Source organism: Aegilops tauschii, chromosome 2 (genome assembly GCF_002575655.3).
Source record: "Aegilops tauschii subsp. strangulata cultivar AL8/78 chromosome 2, Aet v6.0, whole genome shotgun sequence".
Lineage (NCBI taxonomy): Eukaryota > Viridiplantae > Streptophyta > Magnoliopsida > Poales > Poaceae > Aegilops > Aegilops tauschii.
Window position 1 is genome coordinate 56,778,579 of NC_053036.3, and position 21,619 is coordinate 56,800,197.

The window sequence follows — 21,619 nt, forward strand, 5'->3', positions numbered from 1 at the left end:
AAGTAAGAGGGTGCTTGGATACTTTTAGTCTCATGACTAAAAGTAGTGGGACTAAAACTTGCTAGCCACACCCATGCTTGGATCTAAGTACTAAAAAGACTAAAATCAAGTTAATGAGCATTTATTATCCTCCAAACCCTTCAATCCAGAACTCGCCCGTGTTAAAGGAGAGGAGTTAAATGAGAAGAGAGAGGACTAATCCACATTTTAGTAAGGGTACCCTTGACTAAAAAAATTTAGTCTCAAGACTAGTTTTAGCCCCTCTTTAGTCAGGGGTGCTTGGAACTTTAGCCTCTTAAAGAGACTATTTTTAGTCAGACTAAAATAAGTCCCTTGGATCCAAGCACCCTCTAAGCAAGAAATAACACAAATAATATGGGCTTGTGACACATGATTTAACATGAAAAAACTTTCTCAACTTCAGAAGTAAAAAACTACGGTTGTGGACCGATCGATCCACACAACTGCACTATGAGAATGATGAGCACAAAGTCTTCTTTAAAACTTCTAGAGAGATTTACAACACACTCTTCACGTTGCCAACTGGCAACAGCGACAACAACCACTACAAAAGACAAGTTTTGAGCAAACCAGAGTTTACATAGCTTCCGTCCCCTTCAGTGTTTTGGAAACTGGTCTTAAAGCGCTGAACCAAACAAGACAAGTAGACGCACGAGTTCCTGGGATCCCCTCAAAATTTCAGCTCAATCGGACACCGTTTGACTACCCAAGCTGTTCGTCTCCTTAAACTACTCTGTTCCGAAATTGCAACAGTCCGAACTGACAGAACCACTCTTAAATCTGATGCTCCACTGGTCCAATCCTACTGTATGAATTTTGTCCGGTTTATTGAAGTCTGCTTTGAAATGTATGTGGATAGGGTCGGATGGCCATCTCTCACGTCAGTGTTCACGGACTGGTCCTACTCGCTCTTGCGAAGTGATACGGTGTCCGGTTTAGGGTTGTAAATGCACGAAGTGTATCTTTTCAACCTGGCACCAATTATCGTCTCTCATCGTTATCCTAGCTTCGTACAATTCTCTAGCGTCTCTACACACAGCGGAAAGTACAGTATGCCCAGGCAAGACAGTCACTGAAGTTCTCCCACCAAGATGACGTGTGCGCTGACGGATCTCATTGTATTCAGCATCCACAGGCCACGGCACGCAGCCGCCTCGACAGTACCATAGCATGTTGAGATAGGAACAGCACGAGAATCAATCAGTCAGTCGGTCCCAGAACAGTGTGAAGTGTGAGTACGCCGATGGAGTCGATGATCAGCCGCGTCGCCAATCGTAGGCAGGCGACGTGTGATTCAGTGGAGCGGATGGACCACCGCACTGCAGTACCACGGCGACCAGTAAATCTCCACGCCTGCTGCGTCGCTCGGGAGCCGTTGCTTTCATTTTGCCGGCAGCCCCTCGCCGCCGTCGTCCTTGCCCACGACGTGGCGTACTTATTCTGTCCGTCGTGTTCCGGACGGATGCACGGAGCTTTCAGTATGAGCAGTAGTGGTATCTCCACACTGTTTCTCTCGACACACAAACTAAGTACGGTCCATAAAAGATACTGTGTCCATTTGGAGATCGGCACCGTACCCAGAAAGAAGCACAAAATTGGCAAACCATCTCCACGGCAACAGCATATTTTGTAACAACTCACTAACGAATGCCCGTGTGTTCTGGAGCTTTTTTTTTTTGATAAACAGAGCTTTACCTATTCTGAACATTTGCTGATGAACAGCTGCTGTAGAAATGACCTGAAAGTTCTGCACATCACGGTCAAAGGTCTCAGACAGGCAACCAAAGCATATTAAGTTTGCTGATTAACAATGGCGAGTAAGAGAATACCGCGGATGCGCGAAAACAGAATACCTTGACCAACTGAATTGTTCTTCAGAGAAATTCAACGCTACTTCTGGTTAGTTTGTTCCTCCTTTTTGCACGTCACTAGAATCTTCAAACAAGCGTGTCTGCCAATTTCATTTTATTTATCTACTGCCTATCTAGTATAGTCTACTAGTTAAAACAGCCCATGTTATACGTTCCATCAGAAGCCAACTGATAAGAAAAGTACTAATAATTTAGGTTGCTTCATTATTTTAAGAGGAAGATTAGGTAGATCTCGACAAGGATTTGGAGCCGACAGGGCCCAGATTTGGTGACCTAAGTGTGCTTAGCTATTAGCTTAGAGACGACTCAAATGTCTAGGAGGCATCACCGATTACATGGTGCTCCCTGATCTGACCTTGTTCGTTTATGTTTGTCTCTACAAAGTGAGTGCCTACATACACAATCAATGAACACTGGAGCAGAAAGGGAGAGGAGCCCATGGTGGCCATGAAAGGGCAAGCTTTGCTCTTCTAGATTAGCAAAAGACACCTTTCACAAGGGAGAGGAAGAAGAGAAAAGGACCTAGTTTGGTATGCTTGCCAAAGATGTTAGAGCTGACTCACAGGAAATTTGAAGAACACTTGAATTTGTGATTTGTAAAAATTCCAGTGTTGTGAACATGGCCTAAATTTAACCGATCCTTGCAGGTTACAAGACGCCATGGACTGATCAAGGATGAAAATCTTGTGTGTTCTAATGGCCTAGAGCTACTCCCTCCGTCCCAAAATACTTGGAAGTTCTAGGTTTGTCCCAAATAAACCTTTTGTAAGTTTCAACAAATTAAGGAAAAATACACCAATATTTACAATACCAAATTAGCTTCATTACTTCAGCCATCTGTACATACATTATGCATGTGGTAGCAACATAAATAAACCCTGAGAACGATGGCAAGCCATTTCGCACTCCAAGCGCAAGTAGCAACAGAGATGTAGCAGGAGACTGTTTCCTCCTATCGCAGCACCAGGCGGGCGGGCATCCAGTTTTTGATCTTGCAACAACACTACGACCTTGACAGGACACCTTTGGAGCTGCGATCGGGTCGAGCAAGATACACTCAGGGTTGCCAGCCATTGTATGATAAATCACTAGAGACTAACCATATGTATGCCATTGTATGATACACTCAGTTGTGTATGCATCAATTTCTCCCAAAAACAACAGGGTTGTACCAATGGTGTCTTGGAACCTCTCCAACAAGCCCCATAAAAAACTCCCCCCAAAAGTGGTTTTACAGGGTGTCCATAAACATCTCCCCTAAAACCAATTTTTTCCTATGTCACTATAAACTAATAAACAAATGGCCTATGTAGGGCTGAAATCAGAGAGAATACGAGCGGAGGGTAGTGAAACCATGTCCGCGACAATATTTTTCTCGGATTCGGAGACAGAGCGGATAGCGCCCGGATACGAATACAGAATCGGAGCCTACGGGTATGAATACGGAGCAAATACCGGACGAATATGGTTCGGTCACGGACATTTTGTCGGATGTATGTCGCGTTGAAACAGACGGTAGGAAACCTTCATAATAATATAACATATCTTTACTAATTCATAATTTCATTCTTAGTCAGCAAAGCGGCTACAAAAATAAATTATTGATGATTTCATACAAGCCTTACCTAGAGGTCATTAAAATATATTTTTTTGCCAACGACTGCAAAATAAATTATTCATAAGCTGCTACTAAATTAATTTTGGCCGTGAACAACATCTTGGTGCCTATGACGGATGTGATTCACAAACGGGCTAGTGCCCCTATGAGCATCAGCTCAAGCTCGACCGTACTCGATCTTCATACGGACACTAACTCGTTTGTGCATATGCAGCTCGAGTTGATCCTCACAGGCGCACTGGCTCATTTGTGAATCACATCCATCATAGGAACCCAGATGTTTTTCACGGACAAAATTAATTTAAGGGATTTTGTATTAGGAGGTTCCATTTTGCCCCTCTTTGTACAAAGAAGTTATTACTATACTTAGAGGCCGTTCGTAATCTCTCCGCTCCTAACTCCGCTGCGGAGCAGAGTGCAATTTTTGCGAGCGGCCAGATGGGCGCTCCGCCCGCTCCGCTCCTTGGCAAAGGAGCAGACTATTGCCGAACAGAACCTTATTCAGCTAGATGCGAGAGATGTCACATTCTTGCTTCAAACAAACCCAAAGGTCAAAAAACAAAATACCTGTGCCACCACAAGCATATGCCGTCAATAAAGAAAACCTCAACCCACAACTATACAGACAAAAGGAGTAAACCATACTCACATCAAGCATGTGATCCAAGAACGGTATCCCTGTGCTGCAGTCTGCCAGGCCGGACATGCACATTCGTCTCCTTTGTTACCCTCTTGACCTCTTGACAAGCAAGGCAAGACTGAAGATTTCCAACGCAATAAGAAGACGCTAGTAGGGAAACTGAACGACACAAAGTAGATGATCATATACATGAAGCTGCAAATCAGACATGGTAGAAATCAAATCAATGGCACAGAAACCGCCTGTGGAGTCTTCAGGCGCCACCGGAGGGCCGTTCACGCCGACGCCGCCGGCAGACATGACAGCGTCCTCAGGCGAAGCAACGGCCCGTACGGCCGAGCGGGGAAGGAGACCCCGGCTCCTGTCCTCGCCGAGGATCTGGGGAACGGAGAGGCCCGCTCGGGGTGTAGTCGGGAGAGGGACGGGGAGACGAATGGCGCGGTGGTCATCAGCGAGAGCCCGAGCGAAATCCAGCGGGACTAGGCTGGGGTTGGAGCTAATGACTGGGCAATTCGGGCGAAGCTGCACTGAGCCTGAGCTCGAGCTCGGATCGAATACGCCCGGCAACAGCGCGGCGACGGGACGGAATCCGAAGCTGGGGAAGGCGAGGTGGGGCTGCCGAGAGAGGAGGGGCGGTGTCGAGCCCGGAGAACCTCGTCGGGGTCGGCGGCGGCGGAGTGTGCTCGCCGGAGGAGGAACAGGGGTCGTCAGCGGCAGCCAGGCCCGGCCCTGAATGGCAGGAGGGCCGGTCGTCCCGGGCCCCCAGCCTGGGTATTGACGTCGGACTGGCCCATTCGAGCGATTTCTTTCTTGTAAAGGGCCCATCCACGAGTTAGTAGCAGGCTAGCAGCGCATGCTCCCCTAGAAAAAAAAAAGACTAGCACCAAGCAACTTGCTAGCGGCTTTGGTTATGTGGAATATGTGTACATGTACGTAGGTCTGGGTTCTGTATGCATTACCTGTAGTATCTGTCTCCCTCTGTATGTACGTGTATCTTAGGAGACAAGATACCGGTCGCAACCCTTGTACCTATATATATGTGCCCAGTGCACGATCAATCAATTATCGATGTACTAAATCATTCTCTACATGGTATCTATCGCAAGTCGATCTTCCAGCTTCCGCTAACCCTAGCCGCCGCCTCGGGCCGCCGCCGCCGCCGCGACATCCCGCCGCCGCCACCACCCCTCCTCCCCGCACGCCACCTCCCCACCACGCGCCTCCACGCCGCGCCGCCTGCCTCCCGCCGCCGCGCCGCCTCTTCTTAGCCGCGCCGCCGCCTCCCTCCCCACGATCTCATCGCCATGTCTTCCAACGCCTCCACCTACTCCAACCCCTTCGCCGTCGACCTTGCCGAGATCCGCGACATCAACGTCCATGCACGCGTCCCCGTGACCCTCGACGCCTCCAACTCCACGTACTTCGCGTGGAAGACGTACTTCACGCTGCTCTTTCGCGAGAACAATCTCGTGGATCACGTGGATGGCACCGTGGACTCCCGCACCATGGTGGACGACGCCGAGTGGACCGCGATCGACGCCACGATCATCCGGTGGTTCTTCACCACCATCTCCAAGGACTTGTTCCACACGGTCGTGAGCGCCGGCGACGACGCCCGCGCCTTGTGGGTCAAGCTGAACGGCCTCTTCACCGACAACACGCTTCAGCGCCGCATTTTTTTGCAGCAGGAATTTTTTGACTGTCACCAGGATGAACAGTCCATTGATGACTACTGCCGCCGCCTGAAGACGTTGGCGGACGAGTTCCGTGACATTGGAGCCAAGGTGGACGACGACCTCCTCCTTAGCACGCTCACCGCCGGCCTCAACGAGGACTTCGGCAACGCCGCCTCTAACCTCACCTTGATGCCGGAGCCCTCCTTTCCCAAGTTTGTGGCGTACTTGAGGTTGGAGGAGCGCCGGATGAAGGGGGTCAAGAAGCGTGTGCAGCACCACGCCCTCGCCACAGGCACCTCCCGCGGCGCCCCTCCACCGACCGCCCCACCCGCGCCGCGCCAGCAGCCGCCGCCACCAGCCTCCGGGGTACTTCCCCCTCCCGCCCGCGCCTCCCGCCCCTCCCGCTACCCCCCAGCAGCCGGGTGGCGGGCGCCGCGGCAACCGCCGCGGGGGCGGCCGCAAGCAGCAACAGGCGCCGGGGGGGGGGGGCGTCAGCAGCAGCAGGTGACTTCCCCATGGACGTACGGCACCAACCCGTGAACCGGCGTCGTCCACGCCTACTCCATGCCGGTCCCTCGGGCTCCGGCTCCGGGCATCCTTGGGCCCCGCCCGGCGGGTCACCAGGCCCTCTTCGCCGGGCAGAACGCCGCTCCCTACAGCGGCTATGGTGCCGCCCCCCGCCGGCGCTCGCCTACGGGTCCGCGCCAGCCTATAGCGCCGCCACCGCGCCGGCCTATGGGACCGCGCCCTCCTACGGCGTCGCCGCCGCTCCGGCCTTCGGGGCTGCTCCCGCGCCGGCCTACGAAGGGTTCTACCCTTCTCAGGCGCCGCCGCCGTGGGACCCGGCCTTGCTCGCTACACTGCACTCCGCCCCGTCACCGAGCTCCTATGGTGGCGGCACTACTAGGAAAAGGGCTATAGATGAAATGGCCACTAATGGCGCACCAGACATGTGGTGGCCATTGCTATATAGCAATGGCGCACCATGTGCTGGTGCGCCATTAGTGTGAAAGACACTAATGGCGCACCAGACAAACGGTGCGCCATTAGTAACAAATTATTTTTTTATTTTGCCGGACATACTAATGGCGCACCAGCAACATAGTGCGCCACTAATTTTTTTTTTATTTTTTACTTTTTTGCAAAACTACTAATGGCGCACCTGGTGCAGTGCGCCATTACTAGTTTAAGCTAGTAATGGCGCACTGCTCCCCGTGCGTCATTAGTGTATATTTCATGGACACTTGATCTCGATCCCCCTCCATCTCGATCGCTATCCCACCTCGCCAGATCCGGTCCCCCTCGTCGCCGAGCACCCCCTGCACCCTCTACCCCGCTCCACCGGGCGCCGCCGCCGACCCCCCGCACCCTCCCCCGCTCCACCGCCGCCGACGACCCACCGCACCCTTCCCTGCTCCACCGCCGCCGCCGACGACCCACCGCACCCTCCCCCGCTCCACCGCCGCCGACGACCCACCGCACCCTAGCTCCCCTGCTCCACCGCCGCCGATGACCCACCGCACCCTCCCCGGCCCGCTCCACCGCCGCCGACGACCCCCTGCACCCTCTCCGGCCTGCTCCACCGTCACAAATGAATGCTATAGCTAATTCCTCCCTCTCCCTCGCCAGTTCCCCTTCGTCCATCTCCCCCGCGCCAGTTCCTCTCCGTCCGCTCCCAATCCGCGCCCCCGCCGCCTCCCTCTCCCCATCCTCCCCTCCGACCCCACCCCACTCTCGTCGGAGCAGCGCCGCAGGGCCGACACCAACCTCGCCCTCGCCCGCGCGCGCCGCAACCTCCGCCTCGCATTCAACAGCTACACATTCTACACCGAGGACAAGGACATGAAGAGCGATGGTTATCAGAACTCCGGGGTAACGATGGAATCCTACACCGGTAACGACAAGGACAGAGCACCCCCCGCAACCCCCGATGACCCACCGCACCCTCCCCCGCTCCACCGCCGCCGAGCACCCCCCGCACCCTGTTTTTATAAAAATTATTACTGTTTTTATAAAAAATATTACTGTTATGATTTAAACAAGTTTCAACATATTTAAACACAAATAAATATCAAACAGCATTTTAAATGCATTTTTTATAAAAATTATTACTGTTATGATTTAAACAAGTTTGAACATATTTAAACACAAATAAATATCAAACAGCATTTTAAATGCATAAAAAAAATTGGGGAGCCTGGGAATCGAACCCAGGACCTCCTAGTGTGTGTGCTGCGTGCTGACCAGTCAGGCTAGTGGGCGTGTTCTGATGGAGATAGGGTTAGGTGGGATATAACCTGACCAGTCGGGCTAGTAAGTAAGACAAAATTCTAATGGCGCACCAGGGGGAGGTGCGCCATTAGAATCGACGTACTTATGGCGCACCAGGGGGAGGTGCGCCATTAGAATTTTTATACTTGTTCCCCTCGAACTGTCGCCTCCCTCCCTCTCTCGCTCGCCAGATCCCCCACTCCTCGACCCCAACCGTACGCCGCCGCCCCCTTGCTCCGCCCCCTCCGTCCGCCGCGCCGGCGAGCGCGGCCCCGACGCGCCCATCCCGCCTGCCCCTGCCGTGCTCCGCCACCGGCCCCTGCTCTCCTTCGACCGCGGCGAGCGAGGACCCGGAAGAGCTCGGATCCCGACGGCGACCCCTTCGCCGACCCCGACCCCGACCCCTCCGGCGACTAGGTACCTCTCCTCCTTCCTCCTTCCTCCCTCTCTCCACCATTCCCCATTCCCTCCCACCTGTCCAGCGCCGACTCCATCACCATGGACTGACTCCCTCGCAGTCGAGATCCGCCCCGTCGACGTCTAGCAGCCCAGCTCGACCTCCAGCCACTCCACCTCCCTGGTGCGCCAAAAAGGTGGTAGCTCGTAGCCTCGTACATTGCTTTCAGTATGGGTGTAGAATCTCTAGCAGATAGTTCACTAGTATAACAACAATGGTCATTGTTTAGTATTTGGCACTTCTGTTTAGGTTAAAACAATGTTATTTTTTTGTTCTTTTGCAAAGATTAGAGTGCAACAGCCCTGTAGATTGTGATTAATTACTATATGATTCAGTTCTAAATATTTTGTTTTATGATCCCAGTGCAAAGGAATTCATATTTTAGTTTACATATGTCTATGTAGTGTGTTGTGAAGGCAAAGTTTGAGAAGTGGTGGTGTCGCAGAGCAATCCTCTCCCTTGACAGGTACAATGTCCACTCTTCCACATGTCTTAGTTTTTTTAATGCAATTGCTTCATTGCCATATTACATCATTAACTGTTATATATTCCAAATCATGCAAAACTTCAATAGGGCAAACCTTATGTGATGATACAGGTTGTTAGTTGCTACTAGAAAGTGTTGAGAGATATTAAAGCGGTGTAACAATTGCTGTCGGGTTTAGCAACTGATATCTTCTTCATCTCCTTTTGCACTGCTTACATGTAAGGTATTGTAGTTTAGGTGCTTCTTTCACCAGCTGCAAAACAATGCAGCTGGTGCTTGATGCATGTGTCAATGCTAGTAAGCTCCTGTTATGGGTCTCAAGCATGAATGTACCCCAAGATTTCTATTGGAACTGGACATGTGTTAATGCAATTAGGTGCTTCTTTCACCAGCTGCAAAACAATGCAATTTCATACGTTTTCACCAGCTGCAAAACATCATAAAAATACCATTAGGTACTTCCGTAAACACAAAAATAGAAACAATGCAAGACATGGCTTGTCTCTGATCCTCTGTTTTCTTTTTTCATTGGTTGCATTTTGATCCTAAATGTCAATCAATAAGTCTATTATTAGGAATCAGCAAAGTTGATTATCTATTCTACATAATTTCTAATCTGATGTTTGCATTTCCTAACTGTAGCATTTTTTTCTCAGACCAAGGCAAATGAAATCGACTAAAGAAAGAAATAGCATTTACCAATTACCACTAACCATGGCACTAATGTTTCACCTTAGATCATATGTTTGTTCTCTGATACACATGTGGGAAACCTTCTAAACAACAACCTATTAATGGTAGTTGTTCTTTGTATTGTGGAATACATCGCATGTTTTATAAATTGGGTCAGATGTATAATTAGTCGATGTATAATCCTGGTACTAATTGGTCTCTTCTGCTGCTTATCAGAGATGGGGGGAAGCAGCCACCGCCGCTCTGCCTCACCGGAGTACGAGTTGGATGCTTTCGAGTTCTTCAGTATCATACTTGGGACTTCAGTATCAGCCACGAGGCAGGTATATAAAACGAGAGATCTCCCCTTCACCCATCTCATTATGATAACTCTGTTGTTTGCTACATCACTCCTTGTCCCAAATTGCAGAGGCTGCCTGACACTTTTATGAACATGCTGGGTGAAGATCCGCCACATAATGTGAAGCTCCGGCAGGCCGGCAGCGGGGTTCGCAGGCTGTGGGACGTGGAGTTGGTGATCGAGGAGGGCCACATGTACCTGTGTCGTGGCTGGGAGAAGTTCTACAGTGCCTACGACCTACGGACCGGGTACTTTCTTCTCTTCAGGTACAACGGTGACGCCACAATGCTCATCGTGAAGGTTTTCAACACGACTATGTGTCGCATGCGCTACACTGACGACGAAGATGCCAGTGCGTTCTGCCTCTTCTTATTCCTCTACATTTGGCTTTGTCTCACATCGATTGTTAACGGCCATTGTTGCATTTGGACAGGCAATGGGAGCAGCAGCAGCGACACTGGCTACAGCCAAAGCAGCAGCGATTATGGTTGTAGCAAAAGCAACAGCGATTCTGGCTTTAGCGAAAGCAGCAGCGATTCTGGCAGCAGCAAAGACAGCAAGAAGGATGATCCGGACTGGAGTGGGGGAGAAGAGGAGCAGAGTGGGCCGCTGCAGGATGACGATGGGCATCAGGCTGAGGATGACCTAGCGCTGGTGGTGGCTGACCAAGGGCAAGAGATGGTGGTGGCTGACCATGGGCAAGAGATGGTGGTGGCTGACCATGGGCAAGAGATGGTGGTGGCTGACCATGGGCAAGAGATGGTGGTGGCTGAGGATGACCTAGCGATGGTCGTGCCCGTCCTGCCTGAAGGTGGCCTCGCGATGGTGGTGGTGCCTGACAATGACCACGCACCGGTGGTGGCACCGGCGATCCCACAGCTGGGCGACATGACCACGCCAATTGTGGTAGAAGACTACATCCCACAGCTGCCTCCACCGCCTCGCCGCTCTTGGCGCATCAGGCTGAGGAAGGAGAAGGAGAAGAACAATGAAAACTGAACTATGTGAAACTTTTGTAATATGGTGTTGGATGGATAACGATGTTGGATGAACAATGTGAAACTTTTGTAATATGTAACGATGGAACTATGTGTTGGCTATGTATGTATATATGATGAAACTTGTGTGTTGGATATGATTGTTATATGGATGCTTGTTGTATATATATGTGTTGGATATCTCATATGTGAAATAGTGACATGAGATTAAGAAAAAAACGATTTTTTTTAAAAAAATGCTACTAATGGCGCACTTCCATCTGGTGCGCCATTAGTATACCAGATACTAATGGCGTACCTGTGGGATACTAATGGCGCACCCGTGGTGCGCCATTAGTATACCAGATACTAATGGCGCATCTGTGGTGCGCCATTACTAAAATATTCTAGTGGCGTGGTGCTAGTGGCGCACCAGTAGTGCGCCATTAGTAGGCAAAACTGGTGTGCCACTAGTAAGCCTTTTTCTAGTAGTGCGGTGGTGATTGGTACATGGACTCGAGCGCCACTGCTCACATGACTGCTCATCCCGGTAACCTCACATCTGCCACTCCCGTTCATACTCCCACCCGTATCACCGTTGGTAACGGTTCCTCCCTACCCATTACTCACGTCGGTCATATGTCTTTTCCTTCTACTTCCACTCCTGTGCATATGTCTAATGTTCTTGTGTCTCCTGACTTAGTCACTAATCATGTTTCCGTTCGTCGCCTTGCTCGTGAGAATCCTATAACTGTTGAATTTGACGATATCGGTTTTTCTGTGAAGGACGCCCGTACACGGATGGTGCTCCACCGATGTGATAGCCCGGACGAGCTTTATCCAGTGCATCCCTCCGGCGCCACCACCACCCCTCGCCCCGCCGCCTTCGCCGCCAGTCTCGATCTTTGGCATGCCCGTCTCGGTCATCCCAACCCCACCGTTATGCGTCAGATTCTTCAAAGTTTTTCTTTCTCATGTAATAAAGTCGACGATCACTCTTGTGAGGCTTGCCGTCTTGGCAAGCACGTTCGTCTTCCCTTTAGCGCGTCTACAAACCTTTCCACCTTTCCGTTTCAGTTATTGCATAGTGATGTTTGGACGTCCCCGGTTGCTAGCAACACGGGCTATTTTATACTATCTGCTGATATTGGATGATTTTACTCATTATGTGTGGACCTTCCCTCTCCGTCGCAAGTCCGACGCTCTTGCCACACTCACAGCCTTTTATTCATATGTCACCACACAGTTCGGTCGTCCTATTCTCGCCTTGCAAACTGACAACGGCAAGGAGTTTGACAACGTCGCCGTCCGCAATTTACTTGCGTCCCACGGCACCATCTTTCGCCTCACCTGCCCCTACACATCTCAGCAGAATGGTCGCGCCGAGCGCGTCCTTCGCATGCTTAATGACTGTGTCCGCACGTTGCTCTTCCACTCCTACGTGCCTACTCGGTTCTGGCCGGACGCGCTCGCGACCGCCAGCCTCCTCATTAACATTTGCCCCTGTCGTTCCCGCTGGAACTACACCCCTCACCAGCTCCTCTTCGGTGCGGTTCCATCTTATGATGGTCTTCGCATTTTCGGGTGTCTCTGTTATCCTAGCACCGCGTCCACTGCTCCTCACAAACTCGCGCCCCGGTCCCTTCCTTGCATCTTCCTTGGCTATCCTCCCAACACCAAAGGTTACCGGTGCTATGATCCAGTCTCCCACCGCGTTTTCACTTCGCGGCATGTGTACTTTGATGAGCTCGTGTTCCCGTTTCAGCAGGTACCGTCACCTTCGGAGTCTCCTGCGGCGCGGTTCGTCCCTGCCTCCACCTCTGGCGGACCGCCCAGCCGCGCCCCGGGTCCGGCTCTGCCCGCGCTCCCTGCGCCGGAGGCCCCTGCCGCGGCCCCCGACGCAGCGGCCCCCGTCGCGGCCCCCGACGCCGTGGTCCCCTCGGCCGGCCCCGCTGCGGCCCCCGTCGTCGCGGCCCCCGCCGTGGCCCCCGTCGCCGTGGCTCCCTTGGCGGCTCCCGTCGCCACGGCCGCACCCCTCAACGGTGTGGTCACTCGGGCTCGGACTGGGACCCTGCGTCCCAGCACGCGCTACTCGTCGGACGAGTACGCATGCGCGGCTTCTACCTCGACGCCGTCACCGCTCCCCACCTCCGCTCGCGCAGCCCTTCGGGATCCGAACTGGCTCGCTGCGATGCGTGAGGAGTTTGACGCCCTGCAGCGCAACCGTACGTGGCAGCTTGTCCCGCGGCCACCCCGTGCCAATGTCATCACTGGCAAGTGGGTCTTCCGCCACAAGACTCGCCCCGACGGTTCTCTCGAGCGCTACAAGGCGCGTTGGGTGGTGCGCGGCTTTCGCCAGCGCGCCGGCGTGGACTTCACCGACACCTTCGCCCCGGTTGTTAAACCGGGCACGATTCGCGCTGTTCTCCAGCTTGCTGTTTCTCGCACTTGGCCTGTCCACCAGCTCGATGTGTCTAATGCTTTCTTGCATGGCCATCTCGATGAGCAGGTGTTCTGTCAGCAGCCGACCGGTTTCGTCGACACCGACTATCCGGACCACGTGTGCTTGCTCTCCCGTTCTCTCTACGGGTTGAAGCAGGCACCTCGGGCCTGGTACCAGCGGATCGCGGCCTTCCTCCAGCAACATGGGTTCCGGTCCACACGGTCCGATGCTTCCCTGTTTGTCTACCACTAGGGCCACGCCACCGCGTACCTCCTCCTGTACGTCGACGACATCATCCTGACTGCGTCCTTGCCAGCGCTTCTTCAGCAGATCACAGCTCGCCTCGGCACCGAGTTCGCCCTCAAGGACTTGGGGGCTCTCCACTACTTCCTCGGCATCGAGGTAGTGCGCCGGGCTACTGGCTTCTTTCTGCGCCAGCAGAAGTACGCCTACGAGCTTCTGGAGCGAGCGGGCATGCTTAATTGCAAGCCTGCTTCCACGCCTGTCGATACGAAGGCTAAGGTGTTCGCCGTTGAGGGCTCTCCGGCGTCTGACGCTCCCTTCTACCGCTCCATCGTCGGTGCACTTCAGTACCTCACACTGACGCGTCCGGACATTCTGTATGCTGTCCAGCAGGTGTGCCTTCACATGCATGCTCCTCGTGACACCCATTGGGCTCTCGTGAAACGTATACTTCGGTACATACGTGGCACCACAGCCATGGGTCTCACCCTGACGGCCTCGCCAGACACCAGCCTTGTCGCCTACTCCGACGCCGACTGGGCTGGGTGTCCCGACACTCGATGCTCCACTTCCGGCTACTGCGTCTACCTCGGGCCCTCTCTGATTTCGTGGTCGTCTAAACGACAACCCACGGTCTCACGATCGAGCGCCGAGGCCGAGTATCGGGCCGTGGCCAACGCCGTCGCGGAGTGTTCCTGGCTACGACAGCTACTCCAGGAGTTGCTATGTGAGGTCACCAAGGCGACGCTCGTCTACTGTGATAACGCTCCGCGGTGTACCTCGCTGCCAACCCTGTCCATCACCGACGGACGAAGCACATCGAGCTCGACATCCACTTCGTCCGGGAGCACGTCGCACTTGGTCGTGTTCGTGTTCTACATGTGCCCACCGATCAGCAGTTCGCCAATGTGATGACGAAGGGACTACCCACCTTGACTTTCGAGGGCTTTCGGTCCAGTCTTTGCGTCACCGGCGACGCTTCGACTGCGGGGGGGGGGGGGGGGTGTGTTGAACATGTGTACATGTACGTAGGTCTGGGTTCTATATGCAGTACCTGTAGTATCTGTTTCCCTCTATATGTACGTGTATCTTAGGAGACAAGATACCGGTCGCACCCCTTGTACCTATATATATGTGCCCAGTGCACGATCAATCAATTATCGATGCACCAAATCATTCTCTACCAGCGTGTTTGGTTCGGGGGAATTTGAGATGGGGAATGGGAGTTGAGGGGTGAGGAGATTAAAAGTCCACTGTTTGATTAGAGGGAATGGGAGTTTAAGTAGGAAGGGGAATGGGAGTTGAGGAAGCCAATTCCCACCTATTTCTTCCCAGGGGGTACCCTGTTAATTCGTGAGCAGAGTTTTATCCCACGCTAATTCCCATCATATACCAAACAAGGGAATGGGAGTAAAAATCTACTTCCCATGACTAATCCCTTCATAAACATCCTTGTGCAAACTCCCATTCCCCTGCCTAAGTGTTTACCAAACAGGCTGTACAGGTTCTAGCAGAGGATCTTAACTGCCTCAATTTTTTTTTTCTAAACTTACATAATAGTTTTTTTGAGCGAAAGAGCCCCCCCCTCCCCCCCTCAGATTTCATTTATAGAAATCAGCAACGAGAACAAACGCTGAGTTTACACCACTAAGGGGAACAGAAATCTCCATCTCCAGACGGCAAACAACCAAATAGTTTCAGCTATTGCAATGCAAATTTTAACAGGAACCCAAAAGAATAGTACTCCCTCTGTAAATTAATATAAGAGCGTTTAGATCACCATTTTAGTATTCTAAACGCTCTTACATTGATTTCTTTTAATGAAAATCGGAGAGAATGCTCTCTTTTGTCAAAAAGAAAAACGCTCTTACATTAGTTTACGGAGGGAGTATTATAATTGCATGTGATGCTGTTACGGTGGTCAAGAATAGGAAGTTAAGTGCACGTATAGCTCGGTTTTGTTGGAGATCAAAGAGTGTTTGCTTCAGTTGGATTCATACATAAGGGAAGGCATCAAATCATGAGGCACATAATTTTGCAAAGAGTGTGTTATCCCTCGATCTTGGTCGCTACCTTTGGCTACTCCAGGCTTTGGCTCATGTAGATTTTGGAAAAAAGATGTTGTGAACCGTGAACTCGATGGAAATTAGGTTTGAGCAGCCGCGGAAATTGCACATAACGGAAGCTGCTCATTTGTAGAATTCACGCTGAATAAAGGTCACGAGAGCAAAATCAAAGTGTTTTTTTTTATGAATTTCATTAAGAAGGACAGCAACACGGGGTGATGTGTGGACATTTGGTCCACACATGTTAGCCATGTTGCGTAGTATAGTTCCGATGCAAGTGTGAGAGATGGTTGGATCTTTTTTCCTTTGGTACAGAACTATGAATTACACTTACTATACAAAACATCAAATATTGACCGTAAAAAAAAGAGCTCTGCCATCGCTCAGTTGTGTTAAGTCGTAGCCACCAGATCACGCTCGGCGGGAGATCGCTCATGGTGGGTTCCATGGCTTGGCTGGCGAGTGTATCCTTTCGACTGGGCACCGATTATTGTCACTGCCCGTTTTCATTCTACCACGAGATGCGAAAATATGTTCTCATCTTATCACGAAGAACAGAACCAAGATGTCGTGTAGCCTGTCTCTCCATTTGTGTGGGCGCATCTCACGATCACATCGCAGGCCGCCGCTTGGACAGTACCACGGCATGTTCGAGATAGGAACAGCGCAAGAATCAATCCGCCTGCCCGTCAGTCAGTTCCAGATCGAACAGCTCGAGTGCACTGTGAAGCCGAAGCGATGCCGATGGGGTCGATGATCACCAGCCTCCTCGCCAATCGCAGGCAGGCGACGTGTGATTCACAGCTTCAGTGTAGCTTGATGGGCCACCGCACCGCCGTACCGCGTCGACGACCGGGCGCCGTCGCTTTCGTTCGTGGAGCCGGCCGGCAGCCCGCCGCTGGTCTCTGACACGGCATCCATCGTCCTCGCCCACGTTGCGGCGAATTTATTCAGTCTGTCTGTCGGGGTCCAGGTCCAGCCGGGGACTTCAGTGCCGAGCTGATCCACTGCTTCTCTCGACGTAGTTAGTTCCTCCCTTTTGCACGTCGCGGGAATCTTCAAACAGGCGTGTCTACTGATTTATCTATCACTAGTGGCATGTGTTTCATCAGAAACCAACTGAATCTTCAAACAGACGTGCTAACCAGGGGTGCTTTATTTTAAGGGTCGGATTAGGTGGATCTCGAGAATGATTTGGAGCCGGCAGGGCCCAGATTCGGTGGCCTAAGTCTGCTTAGCCATTTAGCTTAGAAACCACTCATCAAATGTCTACAGAGGCATCTCCAGCTACATGATGGCCCCTGAATCTGACGGTGTCCGTTTATGTTTGCCTGTACGACGTCAGATCCAACAGTCTAACTGGATCCCGGTAAAATCCTGCAAAAACTTAACCGAATTCAACTGAAATCCCCGCGAATTGCACAGAAACCATCCTTTCCTTCGCCGTGTTGATCCCGTCAAAGTCAGCAGCGTCTTCAACCGCGTGTCGCCGTGTGCGGTGCGGGTGCCCCCGTCTCCCGGCGCTGGCCTCCGCCTCAGGTAGCCAGTCGCTGTCATGGTGTCCCTGGCGAGCATGTGAGGGGTTCGCCGAGCGAGGTGACGGATGATGGATCGCCACCAACGCGCACACCATCAATGAACAGCGGAGCAGAAAGGGAGAGCGGGTGTAAAGCCGCCCCATGGCGGCCATGAAAGGCCACGCTTTGCTGAGTCTTCTAGATCAGCAAAAGGCGCCTCTCACGAGCGAGGAGATGAACGGGAAAGTTCGTCGGTGTTTTGGTTTGGATCCAAAGATTTTCGAAAGATTTTAAGGTGGATGAACGTAGGTATCCGAAGAATTTCGAAAGAGAAAACAACAGTTTGATTTCGGTGTGATTTGTGAAAAAATTCCAGTGTTCTCAACATGGCCTGGATTTGACCGATCCTTACAGGTTGCAAGACGCCATGGACTGATCGAGAATGGAAGCCTTATGAGTTCTAATGGCCTAGAGCTACATGCTAATCAGTAGTGGTTCCTTCTTGGTTGTTCAGTAGAACCAGTTGGGTCCAACGTGCTTCTGCGGCTGCGGCTGCTGCATGGCGCCGGCGTAGTCCGCCGCTGACAGGTCGAACCCTGGGTCGAACCTGCCCAGCTCCGGCGCCGCCATGCCGAACGGCGCGTCGTCGCCCATGAAGAACGCCGCGCTCTGCTGCTGCTGCTGCTGCTGCTGCATCACGTTGTTCGCGCCAGCAAGCGAGCGTGGCGCCAGAACGTTGCCGCCGCCGAGCTGCATGCCGGGAGCGTCGGCGTCGTTGGTTGCGCCCCTGTGCGCGGCCACGCCGGTCTCGTACATGCTCATCAGCCCGGAGAGGCATCTCTGGTCGGCCACGGGCAGGCCGAAGTCGAAGCCGCCGAGCGCCTGGCTCTGCGGGCTGTAGGGCGCACCAGGGAAGAAGGACGACGGCGGCTTGCTCTGGGCGGCGGCGACGGCGGGATTGTTGTACCTGCAGGTGTACTGGTGGGCGCTGCGCGCGTTGCGGTCGAGGAAGCCGAGCGCGTGGCCGGCGTGCGGGCACTGCACGTTCTCGCAGGTGTAGACGCGGGCGCTTCCGTTCAGCATCAGCTCCGGCTCGGCGTCGGCGGCGCTCCGCTTCTGGGCGTGGGTGAAGTCGACGTCGGTGGTTGTTTCTTCCTTCATCAGCGCAGGCGGCATGACCATGAACTCGTTGCTCGAGGAAGCGTCCATGGTAAGGTCGACGAACGGGGCTGCCTCGGAGCGCGCCTTGATCTGGTTCGCGGCCTCCTCGCCGAAGAAGTCGACATCGTACTCGCCGGAGCTGGCGTCGAACGACAGCGCGCCGGCGGAGGGCCGCGGTGGGAGGCAGGCGCCGGGATGCAGCTTGTGGCTGAGCTCCTCCTCCGCCTTGAGCACGGCGAGCCATGTGACGATCTCCCTGGCGGTCATCTTGTCCTGCAGGCACTTGGACTGCCGCACGAGGCGGCGGACCTTGTCGACGTCGGGCGACATGTGCTTGATGACGGCGGTGAGCACGGCGACCTTCCACGCCTTCTTGAGGTCGTGCGGCTTCTTGTACGGCGGCGGGCCGAGGTCGTCGGGCACGCCGGCCTCCGGCCACCACGCCTCGGACGGTCCCTGCGGCCACCACGGCGGCGGCACGCCCTTCTCGAGCGGGAACCGGCGCTGCGGCGGGTCGCAGTGCTGCATGAGCGACGAGAGCAGGGAGCCGAGCGTGGTGTCCTGCAGCTCGTGCAGGGAGCGCGGGCCGGCCGCCGCCCCCGCTCCGTCTTCCCCGCCGCAGAGCGGCGCGGCGTTGTCGGACCGGTGCTTGGCGATGGCCGCGGGGGCGTTGCGGTCGAAGCGGACCTTCTCCTTCCACCAGGCGCGGAGGTTGTCGGAGGCGCCGCCCACGGGCTTGCCGTTCTCGGGGACGATGCCGTAGACGAAGCCCTGCGCGCTGCACGCCTCCATCATCTTGAGCATGTACTTGAGGATCCCGTCCTGCGCGCGCGACATCTTCTTGCGCCGCGCCTGCTGGTCCTGCTGCGACGGCGGCCGCCTCGGCCGCCCCTTGCTCGCCGCCGCGCCGCCGTCGGGCCTCTGGCTCTGCCGCTGCTGCAGCTCCTTGAGGCGCTTGAGCCTCATGCGGTCGCGCCACATGCGGCGCTCCAGCTCCTCGATGCCGTCCACGTCGTCGTCGTCCTCCTCCTCCTCGCTCTCCTCCTCGTCGGGGAACCTGTCCCGCGCCCGCTGCTCCGGCGCGGGGTCCGCGAGGTCGCCCGCCCCCACGAAGCAGCCGGCTCCAAAGAACCCGAAGCCCTTCTCGACGTCGCCGTCGGCGGGGAACGCCATGCGCCGATCCATCATCGCCACCCCTCCTCCCATCATCTCCACCGCTCACCCCGCACACCGACGACCCCGAAGCAAGCAATCAAGCAACCCCTCCCTCACTCCTCAGCAAGGCTCGCAGCACCGAAGTCTATATAGCCACCTGCGCGCAAGCAACACGACGAAGAAGGGAACAAAAGTGAGCACGGACTCTAGAGCGGGAAGAACACGCGCCCATGCAGCAGCAGAGCAGAGCATCCAAGAAATGGAGGCGGACGCGGACACGGATCAGAGTTTGCGAGCCACAAATGGCCAAACTGATGGATCGGGAGGCCCCGTGACCGCAATCGACAAGCCGAAAGGCAAAACAAGCGGGATCTTGGTTGGATTTGTGTACGTGAAGAGGAGGCGAAAAGTGAAATTGATCTTACCTCTTATCTACAGTATGATCTATCGCTGCATCTCTGGTTGCTCTGCTTGTTTTCCCTTGGCGGATGAGGAGGATGAGGAGGGGGGAGGAGGCGAGGAGGAACACGTTTCGTTGGGGGCGGAAGGAAACAGGAGATGTGGAAAGAGCGGCGAGTGGGATGGCCATTATATAATGGCGGGCATCTGGATCTTTTTGACCGACGATTTTGGCGATGACCTGCCTGCAAGTTGAGCCATCCGGGTCTCCCGTCTCCCCCATCTCCATGGTGGGTGTTGCACACGTGGTGGATGCTCCGTGCGTGCCTAGTGATGGCGTGAGTGTGTGTGCTTTTTTGGTTTTGCTTTTGCTCAAGGGCGTGCACGACCGACTGAAAATTTACGGCGTTTCAGTAAACTCGTTGCGGCCTACTCTTAAAGTGCAAGCATAACACTAAGAAAGTTCTTAATAAAAAAAATAGTTTTCTTAATTGAGGAGCAGAGCTCCTAATTTCATTTACCATGGAATTGTCACTCTCTAGGGTCCTACCCCCTATAACGAAATCTTTTTAAAACCCCCAAAATACTCACCATGCCCTTAACCCCTCAGGGTGGGCAGCAGATAAATAAACTCGTGACCCAACACCCAAAACAGAACATCTCACCAACGTCACTGGCAAGAAACAAAACATCTCAGCCGGAAAGACTTAAGTTGTACTAAAAGTTTTGGCGTGTAATTTTGTATTCGTGCATTTTAAAACCTACAATTTTGTTTGTTTTAGAATGTACTTTTGAGTTTAAAAATACACAATTGGGTTGTCTATATATTTTAGAGCATATAGTTGCACATTTCTTACTTATTTTTTGCAATTTGGGACTTATAGTTGCAAATTTCTAAAACTTACTACTGCATAGTGTGGAAAGGTGTAGGATGCAACTCATTGTATTTCATGAAGTAGGTTACAATATATACACAGGATGTCTTGCGTGACAAGGAAACTAATCCTACCATATCTCTAGAAGTCAGCTATACAAGGCTAGAGAAGATAGGAATAGCAATACAAGATATGTCACGTTCAACACTCCCCCCCCCCCCCCCCCCAGTCGAAGCGTCGGCGTCTGCGATGCAAAGACTGGAACGGAACTCCTGGAATGCAGCGGTTGGAAGCCCCTTGGTCATAATGTCGGCAAACTGCTAGGTGGTCGGTACATGAAGAACACGAAGCTGACCCAACTGTACCTTCTTGCGGACGAAGTGAACATGAAGTTCAATATGCTTGGTGCGCTTGTGCTGCACTGGGTTGGTGATACGTCTCCGTCGTATCTATAATTTTTGATTGTTCCATGCCAATATTATTCAACTTTCATATACTTTTGGCAACTTTTTATACTATTTTTGGGACTAACATATTGATCCAGTGCCCAGTGCCAGTTCCCGTTTGTTGCATGTTTTATGTTTCGCAGAAACCCCATATCAAACGGAGTCCAAACGGGATAAAAACGGACGGAGAATATTTTTGGAATATTTGTGAAATATGAGAAGAAGAATCAACGCGAGACGGTGCCCGAGGGGGCCACGAGGCA

At 53.1% G+C, this 21,619-nt stretch overlaps 1 protein-coding gene across 1 annotated transcript; it reads right to left on the reverse strand.

Moving 5' to 3' along the window:
• Window positions 1–17,678: 17,678 nt before the first annotated feature.
• On the reverse strand, window positions 17,679–20,240 carry LOC109739260 (protein ETHYLENE-INSENSITIVE 3-like 2). Its single transcript, XM_020298348.3, has 2 exons — window positions 20,062–20,240; window positions 17,679–19,793 (listed from the first exon to the last, which is right to left on the reverse strand). The coding sequence occupies exon 2, from the start codon at window positions 19,688–19,690 to the stop codon at window positions 17,831–17,833; it is 1,860 nt and encodes a 619-aa protein (XP_020153937.1). The 5' UTR covers window positions 19,691–19,793; window positions 20,062–20,240; the 3' UTR covers window positions 17,679–17,830.
• Between the last annotated feature and the right edge of the window lie 1,379 nt (window positions 20,241–21,619).